This window comes from Dysidea avara, chromosome 9 (assembly GCF_963678975.1).
Source record: "Dysidea avara chromosome 9, odDysAvar1.4, whole genome shotgun sequence".
Lineage (NCBI taxonomy): Eukaryota > Metazoa > Porifera > Demospongiae > Dictyoceratida > Dysideidae > Dysidea > Dysidea avara.
In genome coordinates this window covers 3,979,348-4,007,052 of record NC_089280.1, presented here as the reverse complement: position 1 = coordinate 4,007,052, position 27,705 = coordinate 3,979,348, and the positions used below count along the sequence as shown (strand labels likewise).

Sequence of the window (27,705 nt, the reverse complement as noted above, 5' to 3'; positions counted from 1 at the left end):
CAAAGATAACTAATCTTATAATAAAAAATCCAACTACAGACGTAAAAAAGATACACTGTAGAAAACTACACATACAAATTCTACACTATATTCATTACAATTAAAGTAACATGTTTAAGTACCAACATTTTGTGCATGAAGAAATCACACCAAGGCATGGCTAGATTTCTCCACCATTGCCTTGATAAACATTTTATCATCTTTGACATATCTAGGATCTCGGAGAACAACAATAGTTGCAAACTTGGGATACCCGGTGCCAACATTCACAGCAGTTAGTGGTCTCTGAAAATGCTCTGCAGTTGTGGACTCAAAAGAGCGTGTGATGCTATCAGCTTGATTTTCCTGGTTGAATAGAGTTATGCTCACTTTGTAATTAAATGGCCACTCAAGGAGCTCATCATACTCTCCCCGCATGATGATAAAGAAAATGGAGATGTGCGTTTTGTGTCCAGGGCCATTACCATCAAGATAAACACACAGACACATCTTGTATCCGTCTGCTCTAGTGTAAAATGGTACTGAGAACATAGCCTGTGTTTTTCCAGCTAAAGTATCTCTAACTTTTTGTCCAACATCAGGAATTGGCCATGTGAGGTATCCATTTAGAAAGCCAGCACTACTGGCACGCAACAGCTTTACGTTACTTCTAATTTCACCAATAGAGTTTTGAATTTCAACAGTGGTTGCATGCAACATGTCCCTGTCGTGGCCAAGTTCCTCCAACCGTGAAGAAATTCTGTCAAGTTTCTCATCCACAGAATGAAATTGAGATGTGGTCCATCCTTGAAATGCTGTGGTGTCCTGTAAAGAAATACATGTAAGCACCATGAGACCAAGGCAATCCATACAACATACTGTATAAGGGAAATTTAAGAATTTTAAGCTCGATTATGTATCATAGAAATGAGGCTGCCTACTCCTAAAGATATACTAGTGGACATTTAATCCCCTTTTTAAATTTTTTTTTACAATGATCACCTAAAGAGTATACAACATCCCTACTTCAGTCTATACCCACGACTGAATTAGGGATTAAATGTCCACTAGTATATCTTCAGGTGTATGCAACTCCCTTGTTTCTTATTTCTATGATCCCTAATCAAGCTTTAAAGTTTTAATTTTTTCTTATTATGGCTGGTTAACCAAGGCATAGTGCATTAGAATGGAAGAGTGGCACCAAGGTTATTGCTTTTGTCTGAACGCACACTCAAGTTATCAATTGTGACTCACTGAGCAAAACCCAGCCATTTTTGCACATTCCTCGAATTCCATTTTATTGCTTCTCTGTATTCTATAGTAAGTGAACAGCCAGCTTTCTGTGATGGAGTCTTGGAGTTATAGCGCTAGACAGTTGGAACAGAAACAAGCTACAAAGACAAGGGGTTTGGCTCAGTCTGTTCACCATGAACTGGTACATCAATCAAGGTATAGTGTTTCCCTGTATGTCTTCGTGTGGACAAAGAAGAAACCCCAAATAATGACACTAAACTTTTCTACCACATCGTGAATAAGCACCCATAACTCATGTCTGCATGCTGTATGACTACAAAACTACTACTCCCAATAAGCAGGGGAATCTGGTGGTATATGGGTTTTATTAATTTGAGCTTTGTTTCAGTACATACCGAAGAGATTGAAACATGCATGATTTTTTATGTAGCACACGTATTTTTACCCAGTTTTTACATTTTTATATAGCCAAAATAGAATTTCACGAAAATGGCCAGTTTTTGCTCAGCAGGTCACAATTACTGAAATTACAAAGTGGCCATTACGCTTAGTTATCAGCTATGTTCAGCCAGTCTCACAATATCTTGCACCGGCTTGATATTTCAGTTGCATCAGCTCAATTGGTGCTTTTTAGCATACTGCAGTATGTACAATGCATGCTTAATGGAATTACCTGTGTCCTCCTTTGTGTCCCATTTGTCTTTGCTGATAGTGTTGTAACTATCTTGACCACAAGGCTTTGGAGAGTTTGTATTGGTTTGCCAAAAGCATTGGCAAAAGCAGCTTTGAACTAAGGATAGCTACATAGACCCTGTGCAGTGTTAATTTGAGTGTTTCTATAGGGTTAAGGCTAAGTGGAATCTACATAGTGCAGACACCTTGGGACTAGCACAATTTCAAACACAACAAGCTAGCCAAATTGTCAAGCATTGTCGTCAGGAATGACTACTTAGTGCCTTCTCTACCAAAACTCTATTTGCAGATAACATAGTATGTATTTAGTATAATCGAATCCTATGGACAAGGAAGCGGGTAACTCCGTACACTACCAATAAATTCAAACATGGTGTCCAGTGTTACTATGTATATAATTGGTTACATCATTCTTACGAGCAACAGGAATACACTAAATGGGCTGCTACTCCATCGTCTTATGTAAAGCTGCTTCGATAGGAAGATCATCGAGTCGAAGGTAGAGCTTGGAATAGTCAAGTGGAGTAATTTCACTTGATTTCACGTGTTAGTGACTGTAGAAAGACTGTCCTGCTAAGCCTGTGCTACTATTCCTCCATTGTGCCACTGAACTTCATTTCCATAGTTTCACTTTGTTGCAGCGGAAACGTGACGTATTTGAGTATGCACCTCTGCATAATATCCTGATTGGGAAATTTTAAAAAGTTACTTATTATTTAGTACACGGCAGCCATTTCACTGTTTACGGAGTTACATGCTCTTTTGTCCATAGGATGCGTTCCTGGTATAATACTATAAACCATAAACATAGTAGTGGTACAACACACAATATGTACTATCACAGCTTGCCACTTGGTATGATTTACACAACTACACTGTACATATACAGATGTAATTACAGTTTTTTGATTGCATGTATGTATACTGTACATACCAGTTCAATATCTAACCCCAGCTCCTAATTTTTTAAATTAAATTCAACAGTTGATCTAGAATCTACTACATGCATTTGAAAATCAAGCAGCTGCTGTCAATGTGCACATGATAAAGTTTTCAACTTTTAACAGGTCATGCTGTACAAGGACTGTAAATAGGGTACTTTCATCATGGAGAATGTAGCAAGTAGACATTTCTGAGGGAAGATTGTGAAAGCCAAATTACTAATAGACAAACTAGAAAAGAATTAAAACCCAAAAAACATCAGTCCAGTAGTCTAGTCCAATGGTCCAGTCAAATGTTTGTACCTTCCCTGATCAAGTTATCAAATTTTAAATATATATATATATATATATATATATATATTACTTGCCAACACTACCCAGTAAACCACTTAAGGAAATGAGCCTAATATTGATATACAGGTAGACAGATCATCATAACAAGGCTTTTTTATGGTTTATAAGAAATCAGATTGATATTATACTATGAAAACCAACTACATGTAACAAGCACATGATTGAAATACTTAAACAGTACAGTTACCCTACTAGAGCATTCGCCTATACAGTGGTTCCCTCACTAATCCGAACAGTTCTGTTCTCAAGTTGAAAAAGTCTGTTCAGATTAGTGAATTTGTTTGGATTAGTGAACCTATTGATTATATGTGAGAAGATTTTACAAAACCGATCCAAATCGCACATCAGGCAAAATCAAACTAACACCTCCAGTGGATAGCTACACTATCGTACTAGTAGTTTTGACACTCAAACTACTTGAGGCTGGTTTCAACAGACGTCTTTTCTGGGTGGTGTGTAGAACTTGAATGGTGGTTTTAGGCCTTGTGAAGGACCTGGCTTGACTGATGGACAGCCTGGTAATGTTGGTCAGACGTTTTTCTGTGGATTTTGCTACACATCAGCCACTATGGAGCCAGCACAGCCCTGTAATCTCGTCTCTGGATTCCAGTCATGGCCTGCCTCCATTTTGAGGTCTAACCCTTGCCCACCCCTCCACCCCTTTATGAGCACTCGTGATACTACTTCGCTTATCCAACTGCTTAGATTTTCTATCTTATTTGGCAAGAAATTCTATGAGCAGCTACAAGTTCTGGAAGTGGTCTGAAAGGTAACGGATTTATGCATCTTTAGTGCAAATTTCATTCACGTGCTTGCTATCCTTGGAGAGTTATGTTGGCTTGAATTCTTTAAAACCATTTATCTCGAAACTTCTAATGTGCAATTTGGATTGTTTTTCCAAAATCCAGTCACATATACAGAACCTAGTTCAATTACTCTAATAGAACATACACTTGTTTGCAAAATACTCTAATAGAACAGTCATTTGTACTATTCAGATTAGCAAGTGTTCGGATAACTGGAGTTCCAAGTAGATTTCAGCAAGCGCAGGAAAGTTTCTAATTATAAGCACACTAATTTTTTGGCACTTGGGGTATTAGTTGACGAAGGTCTCTTGAGTACTGAGGATTCCCAGTGATGTCACACAATATGTTACCTCGATGCTGGATGAAGCACCAAGCGTGAAATTGTTCAGGGAACGTACCCAACGATATCATTGTGTGACATCACGGCTACCGCAAAACTATCTTCGTTTCTGTTCACAGAATAAAATCTCTCCTGGCCCCATATCTCATTGTAACATGATAAACACTCAGACAACGCTTTGTTAAGCCATGGAACATTTTATGCAGCATCTGGTAGCAAGATTTATCACAAGATCGTTTAATTATATTATTGATTGTGGTTTCTATTTTTATTAATTTTTGAGATCCTTAATATTACGCCTGGGTGATTGTATTCAAAAAGCGATGTAGTAATGACTTTGACCATCCCTCCTGGATAATGTAGCGCTGCGGCCAAATGAGTGTTGTGGTATCATCAGCTCCGCCTCACAGTAGATCCCTAAAAATTCGACAATAGCACCAGGTGTCGCAACCTGTATTGCGAGTGATGTAATGCTGTTGTTACATCATTTACAGATGAGAAAAACATGTTTTATTCTAATTATTGACACTTGATTTAAAGTTGTGCTGTAACACGTGCTTTGTTTTTGTTCCTAGTTATAATTGTTTGAATAGTGAACCAGCGCTCACGTTGTCCGTAGCGACATTTGGTGCTGAAAACCTGTCCAACCTGATTACTACTACTCTCGCCAAGCATCACTGATTTTTGATTCTTGGAATCCTAAACAAAGAAGTCATGGTACCGTGGCATAATTTATAACGGTACTACAGAAGGCGAGTGAACTTAATTGTTTAAACAGTTTATTTCTAGTTGAAACATAGGTGCTGCGAAATGCCGACTGGTAGCTCACTAAAGAGTGCATGTACACAGGACAAAAAGGTATTAATTAAGGAGGAATCTGAAGCCCAGAAGTTACTGCAAGAAAAACTTCCTAACAACCTTGAAGATGTCTTGCACCTTCTTATGACTGCCGGAAAAGTGTTACTGAATTTAGAAGTGAAATTTCGAGACTGGAATCCGCAAATGACAAATTAACTGATGCGTTTGAGCAAGCCAATGATTCAGAAGGTGCAGAACAATTCCAAACCATCTTAGATGAAGATGCTGAACTGATGGATAGTGTACTGACAAAAATATCTGAATTGAAGGTACTAAAGGAGGAACTGGAGAGAATACGCAAGGACTTAGAATTGCAAAGTAAGGGTCCCCACACCACACAGACCAGCTCAATTAATACTCCAAGTGCTAACATTGCTAATACATGGTCTCAGCCCAACGTTCATGCCACTATTAAGGCACCCAAACTAGAGATCACTCCGGGAATGTACTAAAATGGAGAGAATTTTGGGATGCCTTTGAGGCATCAATTGACAAGGGCAAATATTCCTCTGTGGACAAGATGACTTATTTGAAGTCAAGATTAACTGGTGAGGCATTGGACGCCATCTCTGAGTATCAATTGTCGCATGATAATTATGCAGTAGTGGTAGATGTGTTAAAACGAAGATTTGGCAACTCTCAGTTGATTATTGATGCTCACTATCGTGGTTTGTCTCACCTTGCAGTTGCCTCTAATCAAATTGGGAAATTAAGGCAATGTTATGATGCCATAGAGTGCCACCAGCATAGCTTAGAAGCCTTAGGCGAGAACATTGAGCACCGACACTCTGTGTCACAGATTACAGAGAAACTACCCCAAGAAGTTCTCTACCAGTTGTACTTGATGAAGGGAGAGGAGCCCTGGACTGTACAAAAATTGCAGAAATTACTGGAGAAACATATTACAGCTATGGAAATGGCTGGTGGTGGTGAATCATACTTCTCTCACCAACTCCCCCCAGCAAAGATGGTTTTTAAGCCCGAATACCTGTATGAAGAATCTCGTTACCCCTCTCTAGTGTCAAAGCCCACTGCAGGAGAACTGTTAGTAGAAACAAGCAGTGACTCAGGCAGTAGTAGGGGGACTCAGAATAATTTGAAGTGTGTCTTTTGTAGCCGCAGCCACTGGTCAGATGAATGCTCAGAATACACCACACAACATGCCAGGATGGAGAAGCTGAGGGAGTCCTGTTTCAAATGCCTGCAGAAAGGTCATGTAGCTAAAGATTGCCAAAGACAACGAACCTGTTTTCACTGTGGCAAGAATAATCACCATAGAAGCCTCTGCCCTAATCTATTTACAGCGTAAGATCAACCATCTGAATCTGGGTTACAGTCGATACACACACTGAGCACTCAAGAAGAAACAAAAGGTGAAGCAGCCACTGTAGCTTGTGGAAACCAGGTTTTAATCCAGATGGCATCAACTAAAGCATTGAATATGGTCTGATCTGTTTCTGTGATGCCTCTAGTAAGGCTTATGCCACAGCAATTTATCTGCACCAATTACTCAATGGCACATACAAGGCTGACCTTATTTTTTCCAAAACACGCTTAGCTCCAGATAATATAACCATACCACAGCTTGAATTGTTAGGGGTACTCATTGGGGTACAAGCACTGAAATTTATTTCAAGGGAACTCCATTTACAGGTTACCAATAAAATAGTGTTTACTGACTCGCTGTGTGTACTACACTGGCTGCAAACTAAAAAGCCATTGTCCACCTTTGTAGCAAACAGGTTGAAAGAGATCAAAATGCTTAATAATGTAACTTTTAAACACGTGCCTACAGGAGAGAATTCAGCAGATGTGGCTGGCCACTAGAGGAAAGCCACCTGATGAGTTATCATCGATGTGGTGGAATGGTCCATCTTGGCTAAGCCAACCTATGCAGCTATGGCCAAATTCCAAGACGCCAGACCTGGACACTAAGCTCCAAGAACAGTTTGAACTTGAACTGAAAGGTAGAGCTACTGTGTTAGAACCTGATCTTGTAGTTGGAGAAAGTTCTCTCAACCTACATGGCACAACTCTCAAAGATATCAATGAAAACAAATATTCTTCACTTTTAAAGTTACTGAGAGTTACAGCATGGATCCTAAGGTTTGTTGACAAGTTAAGGAAGAGGGATCACAGAATGGGACCGTTATCAGCTAAAGAAGTGCAAGTTGCAAGGCTTATGTGGGAGAAACACTCCAATTGAAGTCATACTCTGATGTAATTGACAAGGTACAACAAGGAAGAAAAAAACAATACAATTCACCAGCTGAATTTGCAACTGGATTCAAACGGTTTGCTCAGGTGCCACGGATGATTTGAAAATACAGACTTAACACAAGGAGCAAAGTTCCTGAAGCTCTTGCAGAAGGATGAATATTTTACTCAATTGGTTATTAATGATGTGCACACCAAAATCCTTCATTCGGGTCTTTCACAAACCCTAGCAACAATTTTACAAATGTATTGGATACCCCATGGTCGTGCAGCAGTCAAGAAGGTTCTATCAAATTGTAGAATATGCAGACGAGTTGAGGGGCACCCCTTTGCTATGCCACCAATGCCTGATCATGATTTACCAAGAGAGTGAGTCACTAAATCCCTCCCATTCGAGTACACTGGTCTAGACTATTTTGGCCCTCTGTATATCAAGAATTTTGCTGCAGTAACTGACCAGACTGATGGAGATAACTCTAAGAAGGTATGAGTGTGCTTGTTTACTTGTACGACAGTCCGTGCCGTTCATTTGGAACTAGCGGAAGACATGTCAGCAGATGAGTTCCTCCTTGGTTTGCGTCGGTTTATCTCCAGACAAGGAACTCCGCAGTTGATCGTTTCAGACAATGCACAACAATTTAAGTGTGCAAGTACAACTCTTCACAAGGCGTGGAGGGATGTAGTCACAGATGAGAAAGTATGTGATTTTTCTACCAAGTGTTACATTAAGTGGAGGTTTATTGTTGAACTAGCGGGAGGGTTTTACAAGCGATTAGTGAGATTGACAAAACGCACTCTTCGGAAAACTATTGGGACCCGATCTTTAACACAGAGGAAATTGTCAACAGTATTGACAGAGGTAGAGGCAGTTATTAATTCATGTCCATTGGTCTATGTAGATGCTGACATCAACTCGAGCATGGTCCTTACACCCTCTCATTTTCTTTCACTTCATTCAAACCATGTCATTCCAGATCTCACTGAAGAGATTGATCCAGAGTTTAATGTTTCCGGGATAATATCCTCTTCACAGCAACTGTTAGAAATATGGAAGCATGGACAGAAACTCTTAAATCAATTTTGGATTATTTGGCAACAAGAGTATTTATCAAACCTACGTGAAAGACCTCGGACACTACTGAAAGGACCTCACAGCTCTACAGACTTCATTTCAAAGGTGGGAGACGTTGTATTAGTTAAAGAAAACTTCCCTAGAGGTTCTTGGAAGGTTGGTCGTATTTGTGAACTATTCCAAAGTCGAGATAAGAGAATCAGATCTGCAAGAATTGCATTTGGTCCTATTAAATCTATAAACAGAGCTCTTAGCTTCCTCTACCCCATCGAGTGTCCAAGTAATAATGTTACTGACACCAATGTGAATAAAAATAAGTCACCATTAGCACCCACTGAAGATGATAATGATCATTTATCTGACTGTAACATGGAGGCTGATGTAAATGATTTAACACCTACCATTTGTCCTGCTCGTAAGGCCTCAATTGAAACAAGGCAGAGGCTTAGACGATGGCTAAACTCTAGCAACTTTGATGACAGTCAAAGGAAAGATGAAGAAATGGATCAACTCAGCTTGCAGTCTCATCTCTGTGGGGAGTGTCGCAATCTGTATTGCGAGTGATGTAATGCTGTTATTGCATCATTTACAGAAGAGAAAAACATGTTTTATTCTAATTATTGACACTTGATTTAAAGTTGTGCTGTAACACGTGCTTTGTTTTTGTTCCTAGTTATAATTGTTTGAATAGTGAACCAGCGCTCGTGTTGTCCGTAGTGACACCAGGTAGGTACATTTTTTTCCTAATTGTTCGGCCAGACACAAACGGGATTAATTTATATCTGTCGAATTTTTAGGGAATCTATGGTATAAATATTGTACAATGTTGAATTACAGCAGTAGTATAACTTGTTAATATAACAACCTCCTTAATCCAGCAAAATTTAAGTCTTTCATTGAAAGTCGGGTTAGAGAGGTTTGACTGTATGTGGCCAGAGTAGAGCAAACTTCCATACGCTGTACTCTGAGCACACACAGACACACACACCACAAACACAATTATATTGACTTGACAGTCAGAATAAATACTACACCTACCAAAGGTGGATGAGGGAGACTCTGGTTGCCATGGTCCACAGGTGAACAGACCTCTTCATTCGACTTACCAAGTTGTCGAGCACCAGCATCGATCTACATGAGGACATGTAATAAAAACAGGCTTGGCAATTAGAGTAATACAAATTAAGTACAGATACCTGGAGACGTTCACCAAGATGAAGTCATCCAGTAGATGATGTCTGTGGACCATCAGACTCCTGTCAAGTAAGAGTAAGTATTAAAGTAATAGTAACTATGGTTTCCAATAATGGTCTATAGCCATGTACGCATTTCAAATTACCATTTCATCTAAATGAGCAATAATTACTGAAATATCACACAATCATTTTTCACAGGGTACTACACTCTTAGTTACTACTGTGGAATCTGTCTATAATGGTCACCTTGGGACCAGATATATCTGGTATTTTACATACAGGTGGCTGTTATAGAGAAATGCTGCATAAGGTGGTCAGCAGCATTTTAGTGGCTATGACTGTTATAAATGAGTAATTATTAAGAGGCTCGAGTTCGCGCCAACCGTAATACAGTAAATATTTTACTATTGTTTAATAGTAGCTACAAAAAGGGCAAGGTGAGCTTGTTATGAATGTTGGTTATAGCTATTGAATACGTTTAAGCAATGAAGCCTGATTATATAGCATTCATTGAAAGGCAGGATTGAAACAGTGTCGTGGTGCCAGACAGTTGGCTTAACAAGCCACCATAAAAGGTAGCGACCGCTATACAAAGGATGAAGTTATGTATACAATGATTCATAGGCAAATTCTTGGTTGGCCATTATACACTTTAGACAGGTGATCGCTTAATGCAGACCACAATGCATACATTTGTATGGGAAAATATTTGGAACCTCGTGACCATGGTCGTTATGTAAAGGTGACCGCTTAATCCAGGTGACCGTAACACAGGTTCCACTGTACTATTTACTCTTGTAATTGGTCAAAGTAATACACCCTTATAACTGTACCAGACAACAACAGACAAGCTGTGAGAAATGGTGCAGCCTTCAAAATAGCCTGGGTGATAAAAGTTGTGAAATCAAAGGTGGGTGTCAATGTTAATAAATTTTAATGAAAATTTATTGGCAATAACCATAACATCACTGCAGCCATCTCTTGACTGCAATGCTAGTAAACTTTAAAATTTCACCCAGGCTTTTGAAAGCCACACCACTTTTTCACACCTTCACGGTGTGGCACACTGGCTTTCTTGGCCACACAACAAACTTGTATCTTGATAACATGTACTGGGAATCACAAAACTAGGGAATCAGATCATAAGAGGATCCATGCAAACAGCCAAGGTGTAAAAAAGGGTGCAGCCTTCAAAAATCTTAGTGAACGGTTTGGGAATAAAGTACGGAGATCTCTGGTTCAAACTCTGACCAAGTATCTTTTCTATGTTTTTTTTGTACACCTTTTTTGCAACTTGGTGACTGTTCTATTAGACCATTTTGACCCCTGAAATTTTACACCTTAGTAGCTGTCACTGCAATTTCTTTTAAGCCACAAAAGGATGGCTAACCTATACAGAGATGAATTTCCACGTGATTGCAGATGTCAAAAAAAAATCAATTTTTATGCACACAATAAAATTTGTTTGTAACTCCGTGAGTGTTTATTAGATTCACACCAGACTTGGTATGTGAGTTCACCCTTAATGTATACCAAATTTCATAGCAATTGAGTTTTGAATTTGCGTTTTATGCTGGCATTTGTAAAGTGTGCAAAAAGACAAAAAAAAATTAGACAAAAAAAATTAAGTCCCTGCATAAAAACAAAGAAAAAAAATGAAAAAATTAAACCTAACTTTGAGGTAAGCTTAACTTTGAGGGTAGAAGTGCATTTTGGTGGTTTGAGATAAAGAGCATGAAAGATACAAGCAAAAACCAACAGTGTGTAACAATCACGCAATCTAAAGTAAAAATTATTACTTGCCACACCTACCTGGTGAAGCCCTAAAGGCAATATACCTAAAATTGGTATATAGGTAGATTGAAGACATTTCAGGTTTAAAAGAAAAAAACACCAAGTTATATACTATGGAAAAACAACTACATGTAGCAAGTACGTGACTGAGATACTTTCACAAATGTATAAAGTGATTTTGATGTGCGGAGTGCTGAAGGTGGAGGCAGCTAAAATACAAAAATCATGTGCTTTTTTGAAAAGAGACTATAGAGCTTTGCCTGCAAGAAAAATGCTACACCCATGGTGTGGCACACCAACTTTCTTGGCTGTACAACACACTACCATGTGTCTTGATATTAAAGCTGGTGCATTTAATGTATGTATAAATTTTTTAGTAAACTTTTACTCTCAAATATTTGACTATGCTATGTAGCACTCACTTTAGACATTGAGGTAGTTCCATACTCACAAGCCACAGTATGCTCCTATGGTAACATACAATTTCACCACCTGGTTAGTTTATTGACCACAAGACAATCTTTAAACACTCCCCTCCAATCACACCCAGTGATGTAGTGTGGGCACTTCACCTGTAGTCTATCAATCTCTTCCTTTACACTGATCACCTCCTGTACCATCCACAACATGTGTATCATTTTGTATTGTCCATAATGATGCATACCTCATTGTTTGGTTCAAGCTCTGCTGAGAGGTTACTAAATAAAACACAGGGAATTACATAATAAGAATTCATCTCACTCACAATGCAGCGACTACACTGCAAAATATAAATTACTTGGTGATCAACAGTCTAAGGCCTGTAAACTCTGACCAATAGATGAGAACAGTTTATCATCACCATGGATTATATATAGACCACTTACTGGTCTTACTGACCAGTCCATGGTAAAATGGACTGGTTATAATGTGCTGACCAACACTGTGAATTCTGCAGTTTTTGTTGTCGTCGTGGTCTTGGCTATACATTGGACAGGTTTGTTTGTTGAAAATGATAGATTGTCAGGATTTTAAAAGTATGGTGTATAAAATTGTGGTCCATTTACCTACTACAATGGCACAAGTACTGTAAGATTTAGAATACTACATTTTGATAATAAAAAGTCAGATTTACAGAATGCAGTCTCTCTTAAGTGAACAAATTCGCGGCAAATATAATGATTGTTATATTAGAACAGGTACTGGCATACTTGCAAAGAAGTATCCGTCTTGTGATTTTGTTGTCAGGTGCTTCCATGCTTATTTCTGTCACTACTCCATCACTGAAGTCATTTTTACTAATGGATGCAGACTTCTGCCTTTCTGGATTCAACTTCAACCTTAGTGCCTAAATGATAATGATGATTTTAATGTAGCCATACTTAGTGGCAACCCTGCATAATCACAATACCTTATCATAGTGGCTACCATAGTAGGTCCACATAGTTAAAGTGTACTCCTAATAAGACCATCTCATTATAGTGACCATCTCAAACACAGCCAAAGTGTACTTCATGACCTCATTAATAAGACCACCTCATTATTGTGACCATGGTCCCAAGCATAGTTAAGGTGTACTTCATGACCTCATTAATAGACCCATTGCAGGTGAACTGCTGACATAGCAACATCCACCATCTTGGACTACAACCCATTATGCAACCCTGATAGCGTAGGAGAGAGTGTAGGTTTAACCTGGTCAACCTTTGCCATAGAAAGCAGATGAGGCAAATCTACTTCCTGGGTATTGTTTTACTCTTATAGTTTAAAGCACCACAATCAGCGGGTTGTACTCTAAGATGGCGGAAGTTGCTATGGCAGCAGTTCACCTGCAAAGGATCAATGGACCTTATCTGCAATGACATCATAATTGACAAAATGGTGTGGGCACTTTATATGTAATCACTAAAAATGAGCTTTATTTGCAGATTTCACGACATGGAACTATTGAATAATAAAGGTAAGAGGCTAAATGTGGCAATGTGAAATAGTCCACCAAAAGAAACCAGACTTAAGTTTTGGCATCGACGTAAAACCATGTGCATTTGTCTTGTATTTAAGTATGTATGCCTCACCTTGCCCCCCTTGCTGCCATACGTAAACGTTAACATAGCGAAACGCCATTTCTCCCAATACCCTCTGTACAGAAGTGTCCACACTATCGGCCGCCATTTTGTACTTTGACATCATTGCAGATAAGGTCCATAAGACCACCTCATTATAGTGACCATCTCAAGTAGGTCCCAAACATAGTTAAGGTGTACTTCATGACCTCATTATAGTGACCATGTCAAATAGGTCCCAAACATAGCTAAGGTGTACTTCATGACCTCAGTAATAAGACCACCTCATTATAGTGACCATTTCTCGGACCATGTCAAGTCGGTCTCAAACATAGCTAAGTTGCACTCTTCATGACCTCATTAGTGCAGATCATGTCAAGTAGGTCCCAAACATAGCTAAGATGTACTCCATGGCCTCAGTAATAAGACCACCTCATTAGTGCAGATCATGTTAAGTAGGTCCCAAACATAGCTAAGGTGTACTCTCTGGTGTACTTCTTAACCCCATTATAGTGGCCATGCCAACTCGCATGTCGTGAGTAAGTGCCAAATTATTACAAGCATAGACTACATTCATTTACCAAAGGGTTTCTTTAAAACAATCTCTGCAGAATATCAGACCACTGGTAGTTTGTACAGGATCTTTCAACACCAAATGACAGTGAGAACATCGCAATCCGTCGCGAACTTCTTCCCCACTTTGTAGGTGTACGACGTAGCCTGGCATATCTATAATGGAGTAAAGGTTAGGGAGTTGCTCGGTTTCTTTTTAATCGTCCGGTCTGCAGAATCAGATGGTTCACTTCGAGAAAGGCAGGTCTACTTCTTCAGTGAGATGACGCAATATGTTATGATTTAATACTCTATTCTATTAATAGACTTTGTTTGCGGGATTAACCTCGAGGTTCGAGAATTTTTACAGTGAGGTGGAGCCGTCGCCAAACTGACCATGGATATGATATCCATGATTTGACCACGTTTTTATTACTTCACTGATATCAGTGGGTTCATGGCCAGCATGAACGGTGAGTGTGCTGTATCGGTTACTGTTTTGGTGGTATTCTAATAATCGCCTTTATTTTCAACAGATCATGAAAACATGGATAGCACAACACGACCGACTATAGAAGTATTATCCGAACATGTAGTACCACTAGTTGCTACACGTTGGAATGATATTGGTTTGGAATTAGGGTTGGACAGTGAAACCATGAGAAGTATAATCGAAATGAGCCTCCATAAAGACGTAACGTGTTGCAGTACTCTTCAGTTTCAACGTGAAGGGATGGAAAAGAATGCTGTAAGAAAGACACAAAGCTTCAGAAGGCAGTTGCCTGTACAAGATGTTATGAAGTGTAAAGCAATGTTTAATAAATGGTTAGAAACTTCCAATAGTGCTAGTTGGGACCAGTTGATCAAGGCTGTTAAGTCTATCAAGCTCAACGATGTAGCTGGAGAGATGCAAGTGTTGCTAAAGATGAAGAAGATTGGAGATTGCACAACTCCAGGTACAGTCTGCTCAGTATAACCATCAGAACTATATTGCATCATCGCCATTTACAGTACTGCTCAAATGCAACGTCATCTCGGGAGAGTGTAAAAACTTGGTAATTAAAGGGTGTGGCACCCGTTTTGTTTGTGAGTATTCATCCCATTTCATTTGGGATGAATACTCGAGAGTGAAACAGGTGCCACGCCCTTTAATTAGCGATTTTTAAAAATCTCTTGCAAGATGATGTTGCATTTGAGCGGTACGTACGGGGGGGGGGGGGGCATTCGCAGGTCACATGCGAATAGATTATGAATGGATTGAATGTGGCAAAATAGCCACAATGTAGTCGCAAGTAGATTTTCTTGAGCCTCAATATTAGTTTTGCTACAGAAGGACAATGGTATCTTGTACCTGTAAATATACCTCTACACCAAAACTTCTTGCTTAGTAGCATTAAAAATTGGTATAGAATGTTCTACTCTTTATGAAGGGGGCGTAGTCTAGAAAAACCTCTGCATGTGTGAATATGTATGTACGGTCGAAGTTTGGACAGTAATTAACACATTGACTATCATACTTTGTAAGTACTGACTTGGGCTAATACCACAGACTTTCCTAATAAAATGGTATCAATCATCACTTCATTCAAAGAATATCTCTGCTACCAGGCTGCCCAATAAAATTGTTTGTCACTTTGTAGTTTGAGCCATATCTCCATTGTGTTTCATTCTGCTGCATTGCCATTAGATATGTGATGAGGATTTTATTGGTATACAAGTGACCACATGATTACAAAATGGCCGCCTGATGCATGAAAATGTGATGAGGTTTAGTGAAGGTGACATTGCCCATTCATCGCTTCATATCGTATCACAGATACTCTTTTTGTGTAGAATAAAACTGTTTAGATAGTTAGAGTCTATAACTTAACTTTAATTTTACATCAAACAATATCTGTTTTCAGAAGACTAGTAGATGTGTGCATTCTATTATATATTTCAACAGAGCTATATTGTACATATCCAAAACAATTCACATTATGAACACTTTTACCATTGCCTGAGACCATTGGGGTTTGGACAACTGAGGGTCCACTACACATTCCTCCATACCTGAAAATAACTTGGTCTTTGAAGGGAGTCTCCAATGTAGTCAGTCTATTGTTTTTGTACTATAGGGTTACCATTATTTCCCTTTCCTTCCCACCACCACTACCTAGAAACACAATGACAAATGTAGCACCAAAACTTGTCCTAGCTATACCTCCATACCTACATATAGCTATATGATAGCAGGTGTACATAAGCATAATATTTGCTATGTATGTTAGGTACAGCACTCTATGTATTTGGTGTGTTCCTTAGGTACAGGCAAAAGTCCATCACTGATGAAATTGAACATCCATGTTACACCATCTAAGGAATCTATTCAGTTACTTTTCAGGGATACTGATACAGTAAGGACAGTCAAGGAAAAGATTCAGGAGAGACTAGACATCCTGGCTAACACACAAATGTTGCTATATGCTGGACAGGAGTTGAATGATGAATGTATCTTGTATGAATATAACATACTGAGCGGCTCTACAATGCAACTGACTGGATGTATGTAAACTGTATAAATTGATTCTACATAACAAGTCATACAAGTAGAGAATCGGGTTCACTGTGTATATCAGTAGTACTATATATCGGAGATCATGACACTTCCCACAAAAAAATAACTGGAAAAACCAGTCTCATAATACCTTCATGGTCCCTTGGCTTGGTATAATCAAGCCCAAAAGTGTCTTATAGTGTGACTGAAATGCTTCTCTTTATTTATTGAAATTTTCTGCCAACTGACTAGCTTACTGATGACTTATCTCAATAACGGCTATAGCTACGGGCTTGATTTTTTCATTGCTAGATGTTGCTTCAGCCCAACAGGTGCCTTTTGGCAAGTAGCCAGTACCCTAAAGAAATGATTGAACTTGTTTCTTCTTTTTTGCCTCAGGAGCCAGCCTATTGATTGCAATCTTCTGGCTTCACCACTCCATTGCCAACTACATGTCAAATACATTTTAGATTACCTCTCCTAATGGACTAACAGTGTCTGTGGCAAATGGTTCCTTCATCACGAGTAATGGAACTAGCAGTATGCTAAGTATTGACAGTTCTCTGGCATTCAGGACATTTATGGCTAATTCCTATAGAGCAATCAAGGATTATGATAATAGCCGTGGCATTTATGCTCCATGTTTAAGGACACAGTGTGGCCACTATTCACTATTTAAAGATGCAGCATTTAGATAAGGTACTTACCTATCATAGGCACCTGTTTGGATGTTTTCCACCGTATCAATGCCACCTAAAAAATATTAACAGACTATAAAATAACATCTTTGAACCATTTATAAGACTCTGGTAGTGCACAATCCAGCCATTGATGCAATCTTAAAGGTGGCATTTCACCATATTATTTTTATCTCAGTAAGGACCCGCTAAAAGGCACATAATGGGGAGTCATAACCCAGTTAATAAATTAGAAATTGTGAGTTAAATATATTTCTGTTTTTTAATGATAAGTATTCTGGTCATTATGAATGTAGCTAACTATGTGTGTTATACTTTTGTGCATAGATGATTTATCCACCATGATGAAAATTAGAAGCTTTCGAAATTACAAAAGGATTCAGCAACCTTCTCTTCATTCTAAACTCTATGAAACTGTAGCACTAATAAAAAGTGAAGATACCACAACATGCATCACTTTTCATGGGGATATGGCAGAAGATGGAGATTATGATTCACCCATGTCACTGAAGATTGAGGAAATATTCTATCATCCGTACAACAACAATCCTAAAAATGTCATACTTATAGAAGGCCCTCCTGGAATTGGAAAAACAACACTTTGCAATGAAATAGTTTTCAGGTGGGCAAAGGGTGAGCTATTAACTTCCTGTGAACTGTTACTTCTTTTACCTTTAAGAGATCCCAATGTCCGAAAAATTTCCACGCCACGTGAATTTGCCAAATATTTTGCACAGCCAGTAAATAAAACAAGCGTGCTTTGTGATTATTTAGAAAACAAAGGAGATGTGACTATAATAATTGATGGTTTTGACGAGATGGAAAATGAACTGCGAAATTCTTCCTTTTTCACTGAACTAATTCGAGGAAAATTGTTGCCTACAGCTAGAATAGTGGTGACTTCACGACCTTCAGCCTCCGCTTGTCTACGTAATGTAGTTGATCAAATAGTTGAAATTATTGGATTTCACAAGACAAGCAGGAATCAATATGCATCTAAAGTCCTCAAGGATTCTCCCTCAAGCATTGTAAAGCTGCAGAAGCATCTTCAACAACATCCCAACATTGATGCATTGTGCTATATACCATCGATAATGTCAATTGTCACATTTCTGTGCTTGCACCAACCAAATGACCTTCCATCTACAGCATCCAAGATGTATAGAAGTTTCATCATACTCACAATATGCCACTACCTAAAATCTAAAAAGATTATACCAAAGGGTAAAGTCATCATCAACAAAGAACGATTTCCGCAGATAGTTAATGAGGTACTACAACAGGTAGCGAAATTTGCTTTTAAAGCTCTTTTAGCTGACAAAATTGTATTCACTGCTGAAGAAATATCTGACATGTGTAAAGATGATCCCACTTGTTATGGACTGCTGCAATCTGTTGAGTATCAAAATTCTGTCAAGTCTTACAACTTCTTGCATTCAACCATTCAGGAATACTTAGCAGCTTACCATATTGCAACTCTACAATCAAATGAGGTAGACCAGCTCCTAAAAGATTCATTTTTCAGTGGGAAAGGTTCTTCTGACAAAAGTATTCGCCTTTCTAACATGTGGATTATGTATGTTGGTATAACAGGTGGAAACAATCATTCATTAAGGCATCATTTAGGATTGTTTGCGCACACTCACTCTGTTCATGGTTATTCCAATCCTGTGTTTGATTGCGATGTTGACTTGTTATCAAGTTCTGTGTTACCAAGTAGTACTCAAACAACACTTGATTCACCGATTCGTGCTGTATCACCATCATTAAGTAATGATAGTTTGCAATTGCATTGTTCTTCATTACTACCACTTGCAACTAAGGTGCCACACTGTTTGCTGTTTAATGATCAAAATACCTTCACTACAAACATCATGCAATTAAAGGTGACTTCTATGGCTCTATCTGAACCATGCTCTAAAAATGTTGCATTTTCACAAGAAACTGATGATCTTGGAAGGGTCTTTTATTTATTCCAATGTTTCCAAGAGGCCGAGGATGGCATTCTTTGTGATATTCTTTCAAAATCCTTTAATGGAAACATAATTAATCTCAAAGATTACAATCTTGGGATCTCACACCAGATAGAATCCCTAGGATTATTTTTGACAAACAGAAAGTGGGAAGGTTTGATTTTGTCTAACTGTCAGATTGGAGATGGTGGCATTATTCTGCTTCATCGATATCTCTGTAGAGAAAAACAAGTAATTTTAGTAATTGATTTTATGGAGAACAATCTCACTGAAGTATCGTTATCTTTCATTTCTGACATCATTACTTATTGTCATCCACGTTCTTTAAAGTTAGGTTGCAATGACTTGGCTTGTGTGGAGACTATCACTAAAGCAGTAATCACATCTCCCACATTGAAAGTGTTAAACTTGTGGGGCTGTGGCATAACAGCACAAGGAGCAGTAGCAATATCTGACATGATGACTGCCTTAGAGGAGCTGATCATCAGTAACAACAACCTCTCGGATGATGGAGCGAAACAATTGTCTGTAGGACTATCCAAGACTAACACTCTGCGAGAGTTGTACATTAACGACAACAACATTGGTTCACAAGGAACAGTTGCCATTGCTCATGCCCTAACATTGAACACATCTCTGGAGATACTTAACTTGACTAACAATTTTATTGATGAAGTAGGAGCCATAGCGATTGCTGAAGTCATTATGGAAAACAAAACGCTAATTGAACTTTTATTGTATGGTGATTACACCTTGAATGAAGAATCAGCAAAACTGTTATTAGAAAAGCTATGTAATAGTAATAACACCATTTCTAAGGTAGGGTTTTCTAAACGGCTTGCCCGTGACAACTGCATAATGAGCTGCATAGAAAATATCAATATTGCAAGAAAAAGGAATCACACGCAAGAATTGAAATTTAAGTTTCACTAGATGCCTTGAATACAGATAACGATATGAATTACTTTAATTTTTATATTAATGTTTTTTTTTTTAATGTGTAATGAAGAACTGTTTTCATGCATGTAGTAATCACGAGTTTAATAAAATATTGTACATGCATTTAAAGAGTAAATATGAAACTGTTATGTAGAGTGCATGACATAGTTTGTACATTCATGTTGATATGTGAAAGTATGCAAACATGATATAATCTAGCTGTAGTGCAAATTAAGGGGAGATGGTAATGTGTGATTTGATACTCATGATGTAGCTAGGATTTTGGATGGTGTCCATAATAGCCCTCTTAGTGCACACAACCTAAGCATTCTAGCATAATTAGGCCAGGCAAACATAGATTAATAATGCTTCTCATCCCCTTTTTACCCCACCACCCTAGTTTCATCATTGCCATGCATTATCAATCATGTGCACACTTATTTTGATGCTTAAAATGCTGGCTATCATTTTACAGCACAGCAAATGTCACTCGTACCTCAGAAATGGTGGTAAAACACAAGTGTAGTTCTTAAATGGCTATAGCTAATCTTTATAGTAACAGACAGCTTGATTTAGAACATTTTCTTAGTTAAGTAGTTTGAAACACCTGCATGGTTTCCATTTTTGTGAAATTGAGGCAGTCAACCAATCAGGTGATAGTTTCCAGAACTAAGGGATTGATTTTATCTCTTTCGCACGAAGAGATCTTGTCAGGAGGATCACTAAAAGCTTTGGTGCAGAGCAGAAATTGTATACGCAGCTATCATGCATAAGATGGTTCTAGAAATAGTTATTTAGGATGTTAGCCTTGCTTTTGACAATTCATGACCAGAAAAATTTCATTGCCTTTACAATTATTAATTTTCAAGAATCAGTGAAAATTGCCACCAAAGGCAGGACACATCAAAAAATATTTGATATAGGTGTTATTGACTAGTTTCGTATCTGCCAATAGGTATTCCAGTGGCAGTACTAGTGTTTTAAAAATTGTACTGCTTCACTAACTCAGCCATTACTTTTCCTTTTTTTGTCAGCTCAAGCTGTATAAACATGGAGAAAACATAGTTACAGGTCTGCTATTTCTTTGTCAGACTTTGCATATACTATATAGAGAGAGGACTTTACAGGCTCTCAAAATATTTGGGGTCTTCATGTGTGGTGAAATTGTCTACTAGGCTGTGCTCATTTAGCAGTTAGTAATCGCTTATGATGCATATGGCTTCATTAACGTTGGTAAAATTATTTCTGGCCATGGCATAGGGTCAGCAATAAGGTTTTCAAGATTTTGTCTGTTTTTTTTACATGGTTGCCTAACTTGGCCACATCGCTTTACAGATTTGTACAAAACTGAGCATGCTTATGGGAAGGAGGATTGCATGCTCGACATACAACACTGTACCATGCAGGAAAGCTGCTTGTAATTGCATGGTAACTTTCATACCTGAAAAACTGATTGAAAACAGTACTCAGGTTGTGCAACAGCAGAATAGCTGAAACTGCCTCTATGCTTGTGAATAATTATTCATTCTTTGGAGCATGCATACGTGTATATGATCAGAGGAAAAAAATTATAGATTTTAAAATTTAATTATTGTAACTTAGCTACTTGACAGCAACTAACCACACAGTTGTAGAACTAGTTACTGTTTTGAAGGAAAGACCTCACTTTGATTATTTTAAAACATGATAAATTGCAACATTAAATTACAATCAAAATTAATTTTACTTAAAATTACAATTTAGGTGCTTAATATGTGTAAGTAGCAAATAAGTTCTGTTAAATTGGCAATCAGTGGTACAATTTTTGTTTATTGTTTTTACTTTTTGTTTTTTACTTTTTTTATTTTTTTTTTATTTTTTTGTCTTTTTTTTTAACAACCTTGTAGCTAAGTGATATAAAAAAATATTTCTTGTATGCATGACATACATTAAGGATGAAAGATCTTAGATGTATCAACAATGGCTTTGATGTACATCACATCTTCCTTCACATAACTTGGGTTATCAAGGATTGAGAGCTTGGCAAATTCAGGGCAACCACTGGCAACATTCATGTCACTAACTGGTCTCTTGAAACTGCTGGACTGAGCATTAGGCTTGAAGGTTTGGACAAGATGCTTCTTATGATCCTGATCAACAAGGATTAGACTGACTTTAGGCTCAAATGGCCACTGAAGGAGGGGGTCATACTCACCCCTCATTAGCACAAAGAAGATGGAGAGGTGTGTCCCCTCTCCAGTACCATCACCATTAAGGTAAGCTCTGATGCACATTTTGTAACCATTTCTTCCTGTGTAAAATGGTGGGGAGTAAATGCTGGTGATGCGGCCGATCTTAGCATCTCGGATTCTTCGACGAACTTCAGGAATACGCCATAGGAAAGCTCCATTGTGGGTACTAGCAAGAGAGGCTTGTAATTGTAGCTCTAATTCTGAATGATGCACATTAAGAACATTAAGTGTACGCTCAACTTCCAACACCTTGTCTTCAACTTGTTTGACTAGCTCTGAGGAGGGTGGCTTCTCATATGGGACTACTTTACCACCACATGCAGATTTCTGTTTGATGGCTACAGGTTGTTGTTGCTGTAGTTGAAGGCTTTCTAGTTGCCCTACTATGTGAGAATAGCTTTTGGCATTTGAACTTTTTGTGGCCTGAGATCTCTCTGTGATAGGAACAACCTCATGTGGCAGCTGATCTGATCGTGGACTGAGACTTTCAAGTTCATCCAATGTTGGGGAGTAGTCTGATGTTGTATTGGAAGCAACTTCCAGACTTCTTGGAATTTCTTGCATTGGATGGCCAAAGCTGTTTACCTGTGCTTCTTTGTTTTTTTGCAGCTGGACATTTTGCTTCTTCTTTAATAGTTCAACCTCTTTTTCAAGAGTGTCAACTTTTTCAACCTTCCTGTGCAAAGTATCGACTTTCTCATCACATCTCTTTTCAAAAGCAGCTACTTGTTCAGTAACAATAGCTAATTTTTCGTTTGACTCCTGAGCATTCCTCTCAAGTACTTTGTTTCTTATTTCCAGTTCCTCATTTCTCTGGGTTAATAGTTGATTGGTTGCAGTCATCTTCTGGAATGCTAGCGACATCTTGGAGAACTCAGTGATCATCGGTGCTAAGTGATTACCAAGTTTACTGATGTCCTCAAGATGAATCTGTAATTTATCACTGCCACCCTATGAGGTGATATTATTAACTATGAATAAATTACAAAGGACATTACATAGCAAATAGTAGCATTACAAAATCATTACATGGCAGTTACATAAGAACGCTAACATTAATCTTAAGATAAAAACAGGTTTGTGGCTTCCTATGAAAAATTAGTGGCAAAAAAGGTATAGCACCAGTGGAAAGGAAGTTTGCAACCTACTGAGGGACCATTAGAACAAAAATCATCATCTGATGTTTCCCTCTACTTGTTTGTCTACCTTTTATACTCAATCATTGTAAGGGTAGAGATGCAACAATATATCGATATATCGCATATCATATCGTTTTAAGACAATATCGTTGTATTGGTACAAAGTCAAACCATATTGATATATCACGTATTGTGATGTATCGACATATCGTGGTTTGTTAACATGGCTGACAATCAAATTATTGTACATTGTGGTTAAACTGTGTATTATATAATTCTTCTCAAAGAAAAATTAGCTCACTTGTTTCTTTAAAAAAAACAAAAACAACAACAACAACAACAACAACAACAACATTAAAAAACAATATAGACAGACTCCATTTTGTATCGCACAATATATCACTGTATCGTGATATACCAGAGGCAATATATCAATATGTCTACACATTGTATTGTTGCATCTCTATGTAAGAGTGAATAAAACTTGAAAGAACTTCAATTGTATGTGCAAACATCATTATTTTGTATGACTTAAGCCACCAAAATTTATTACCCCACCATGCATGATTTGACCTGTAAGATTTGATTAAGTCTATTCTTTATGTACTTATTAATTAGTGAAATAGTCTATGATGCTCCACCCCAAGGTGGTGACACTTGTTCAAGCTAATTGACAAAAAGAGGGTGTGTCCCAAAATTACATGTTTACGTGATTTCGGTGGAGCTCATAGTAAAGCCACAGACAATTCAGGCTGCAAATCAATGCTTCCAATAGAATGAAGCTGCTCATTCACTGACTCAATATTACTTCCAGACAACATTACAGGATAAACTACTGGAGTTATGCACCCATTGTTTTTTTTTCAGAGAATCGTCAGTTGCATTTGAGAATAGAGCTCGGCGGTATTGAAATTTGAATACACGGTATTAGTAACAGGAAAATATCGCGGTATATCGGTATATAGTTAACTTGTCATTGTAACTATTTCATCATTTCTTAGGCTAGTATTATCATCCCAAAAACCCCAAAAAATATAGTTCAGTACAAGTAGGCATGTATTGTAATGTGACAATCTCAAGTTTTTGTTCAAGGCGTGTCTGCTAAACCATCAACAAATTGGATAATTAAACACAAAAGGCTGGATTAAAAACAATCCTATAGCGGTATTTATCGATATACCGGTATTTCGATATATCGGTTATCAAAGGCTGTCGCGGTATGATAATCGGTTATGATAATTTATCATGATAAACGGTATTACCGATATATCGCAGAGCACTATTTGAGAAGTGCCTTTTAGCATACATAAGGAGAAATACACACCTTTATATCTGCTAATGTATCTTTCTTTTTCAATCAGTGGCCTGTGAGTCAAGTTGATGTTGTGCTACTTCTAAAAACCAGGCACCAGTCAGCTAGCTAGAATTAACCAACTATGTATTACTATTTAAACCAATAGATTTTGGTTTTACAATAATAAATAATTTAATTTATTGTAATGTCAGATTTTGTAATCCAGGAAATAATTCTTCACTTATGTTGCTATGCACTGCAAAGGAAGCGCTTGTTAAACAAACCACTTTTAACAACATAATATACACAAAGGTAATTCTTCTAGACTGTTTTATAGTTTGACTATCGTTTTTTTTCCTGCAAATTCTCTCGACAAAGCCTTAAGTTGGTCTTCATTTTTGTTTGCGCACATAGGGGACACCCCTCCCTCTTTCAACTCGAAGAGATAGGGTACTCCTGGTAGTCTACGAGGCAGTTGGAGGAGAGTTTCCACACCCTTATTTCAGACCACCGAAAAGAAATCACCTCAGAGCAAAGTTTACCTGTGCAGAAGTTTAATACTTCAATTCACTTATACTTCTTTTATTATTTAATGATTTTGGTGCATATGGACAAACATAGATAGGAAGATAGGCACACACACACGCACACATGCACACACACACGCACGCATGCACACACACACTTTTATGAAAGTAATTTCAGTAAACCAGGTGCACACCCATAGCTGGCCTTCAGTCAGCTGTGGGTGCGCTCTTGGTTTAAAATTCCACGATCTTGTGGATTGTTAAAATTCTATAGCAACTTACTGGAATTGTTTCCAGCCGTTTAAAGTGTTTTTGTAGAGTTTGATTAGGGACAGCAAAGATTTGCAATTTCCTGCCAAATAAAACTCCACCAAAACCAGCCTTACAAACTAAAAACAATGATACAAATGTATCAATAGGCTCACCAAAAGCCAGTAACTTAAAATTCTTATACTTGTTTGTTTACTTTTTTGAAACATTGGTGAACCAGGCTGAGCACATACTGTATCAAAAGAAAGAAGAGTGCCACAGTTTATGTTTTCATCTGAACGCGTACCCCAACTATCAATTACTGACTTAAAAGTGAAGTGACCATTGCCTTTCGCTTTCAGCTATGCTCAGTCCGTTTTATAGCATTACAAACAAAGAACAATAGGAGAAACATCTCTGCAGTCACCATGGAAAATACAGATAATTCACGTTTACAAACGTAGGGAAGCCATCACACTACCACAAATCAACACCTTGGGCTGTCAGCAAAAAGAAATGGAACACAAAGGAGGACAAAAGTAAGTCCATGATACGTGCACTGTATTTACTGTGGTATGCCAAAAGGCACATCTCGGGACAAAGTAATGTCGAACAGTGAAAAAATCAAGCCTGTAGCCTTAGCTGTTATCGAGTTACGTGTGAAAGCATTAGTCAGTCAATCAGTCAGTACAAAATTCCAAACATTTTGGAAGTGTTTCAGATCATATTTAAGGCACTTTTAGGCTTGGTTATACCTAACTATACTGCCAAGTTGCCATGAAGGTATTGTGAGGCTGGTTTTAGGGTGATATTTTTGGCCAGAAAAGCCCAAACCTCATGCCCTAAATAACGAATCAATGTTTGAGAAAACCACAAGGCCTACAAAATTGCATTAACTAGGGTTCGGATCTAGTCTGGCAGCACCTGCCCCTTCGCTTTTATAGTAAGGGTCTGGTAACCGTAGTATAGTAAGGGTCTGAAGTACTTGTGCGACCGGAATTCAAAAATGGTTTCAAATTGCGCGTGACGTAATAAATTTCCTGTTCAGGCTGTTGTAACTCAGCGAAGAAAGCACAGATCTTCATACTTCTCAATGTAAATCTTTATGGCATGTGTATCTCGGAGTCCCGCTTGGACAGTATAAGCTGCTTTCCAACTATTCCAAATTTGGTCGCCATGATTATTGTGTCATTCATGGTGCAAATACGCATTTTACATCACAAATCCCCATTTAAACTGGATACTGCAATTTGATTGGCTCTACCACTATAGTGGTAGTAGCACAAGTACCATATACTACGGTTACCAGAAGACCCTTACTCTAAAAGCAAAGGGGTGGGCGCTGCCAGACTAGTTTGGATCTAGGTGAACAAAGGCACAAACGTATAATAATTGGAAGTTTTCGTGCCAGTGATTGAATGGTAAGAGAATTCTATTTAACTCCAATCAAAAAAAAAATTAGTATGTGACTTGCATTTTAATCAGTGTTGGTGCAATCTTGGAACAGTTTTTAATCTAGAAGTGACGAGCTGTCATCCATGAAAGTAGACATAGAAATTTTAGAATTTATTAGTTTTACTGATGTGTGCAGAGTTATTTGCCATTTTGTAAGTGATCGAGATGGCTTAACACCACCAGTGTTTCACCTGTTGGCCAGGAATTGGAGAGAAAGCACAATGTAAAAAGGGTGGAAGTAAGTCTCTGTTGCATTGTACAGTACTGTACAATCGAGATACTGTAATAGAGCAGTCACTTAACTGTGTAATAGAACACACACTTAGCTAACAACTGTATTCTAGCTTTCCATCTTAAAATTACTCCTATACTGTTAAACTCTGTGTGTCCAGCTTGCAAACTTACATTTGTATATCTTCTTTGTGATCATTGTTTCTTGGAACAAAAGCAGAGGATAAGTTTTCTTGAAACCTGACATTTAAGGTGGCACTGAAGTAATGAAATGAAGCCTTACAAGGCTTACGGGACATCATGTTTGTGGCCATGCACGATAAACACGGAAAACC

At 38.1% G+C, this 27,705-nt stretch overlaps 3 protein-coding genes across 8 annotated transcripts in view; 1 reads left to right on the top strand and 2 right to left on the bottom strand.

The window, feature by feature from the left end:
• On the bottom strand, nucleotides 1–14,647 carry LOC136265454 (TNF receptor-associated factor 3-like). Of its 5 annotated transcripts, XM_066060320.1 has the most exons (8): nucleotides 14,128–14,410; nucleotides 12,695–12,831; nucleotides 12,169–12,202; nucleotides 12,077–12,115; nucleotides 11,927–11,971; nucleotides 9,711–9,770; nucleotides 9,553–9,645; nucleotides 1–804 (listed from the first exon to the last, which is right to left on the bottom strand). In XM_066060320.1, exons 5-8 carry the CDS (start codon nucleotides 11,947–11,949, stop codon nucleotides 639–641), a joined length of 342 nt encoding a protein of 113 aa, XP_065916392.1. In that variant the 5' UTR covers nucleotides 11,950–11,971; nucleotides 12,077–12,115; nucleotides 12,169–12,202; nucleotides 12,695–12,831; nucleotides 14,128–14,410; the 3' UTR covers nucleotides 1–638. The 5 variants fall into 5 exon arrangements, with proteins under 5 accessions (XP_065916392.1, XP_065916395.1, XP_065916391.1 ...); XM_066060323.1 differs by lacking the exon at nucleotides 12,695–12,831 and having other exon boundaries at nucleotides 14,128–14,647; XM_066060319.1 differs by having other exon boundaries at nucleotides 11,927–12,115.
• On the top strand, nucleotides 14,434–20,462 carry LOC136265441 (nucleotide-binding oligomerization domain-containing protein 2-like). The gene is made up of 4 exons (XM_066060288.1): nucleotides 14,434–14,571; nucleotides 14,635–15,054; nucleotides 16,403–16,642; nucleotides 17,660–20,462. Exons 1-4 carry the CDS (start codon nucleotides 14,556–14,558, stop codon nucleotides 20,236–20,238), a joined length of 3,255 nt encoding a protein of 1,084 aa, XP_065916360.1. The 5' UTR covers nucleotides 14,434–14,555; the 3' UTR covers nucleotides 20,239–20,462.
• A 701-nt stretch (nucleotides 20,463–21,163) lies between these two features.
• LOC136265446 (TNF receptor-associated factor 2-like) overlaps nucleotides 21,164–27,705 on the bottom strand; it is a 32,016-nt gene continuing 25,474 nt past the window's right edge. The window contains exon 8 of one of the 2 annotated variants that reach the window (XM_066060299.1): nucleotides 21,164–23,426. In XM_066060299.1, the coding sequence (XP_065916371.1) occupies nucleotides 22,173–23,426 (1,254 nt within the window). In that variant the 3' untranslated portion in view covers nucleotides 21,164–22,172. The remainder of the gene's footprint in view (nucleotides 23,427–27,705) is intronic. The other variant, XM_066060298.1, reaches the window with a different exon arrangement.

Bases quoted from the DNA above. Each gene is read 5' to 3' on its own strand.
- LOC136265441 (XM_066060288.1), top strand. The intron at 15,055-16,402 runs GTACAGTCTGCT...TGTGTTCCTTAG, and splicing joins TGGAGATTGCACAACTCCAG to GTACAGGCAAAAGTCCATCA. The intron at 16,643-17,659 runs GTATGTAAACTG...TTTTGTGCATAG, and splicing joins TACAATGCAACTGACTGGAT to ATGATTTATCCACCATGATG.
- LOC136265454 (XM_066060319.1), bottom strand. From the start codon at position 11,949: ATGGAACTACCTCAATGTCTAAA. The intron at 9,771-11,926 runs GTGAGTGCTACA...CTTACTTGACAG, and splicing joins GAACTACCTCAATGTCTAAA to GAGTCTGATGGTCCACAGAC. The intron at 9,646-9,710 runs GTATCTGTACTT...GTCCTCATGTAG, and splicing joins ATCTTGGTGAACGTCTCCAG to ATCGATGCTGGTGCTCGACA.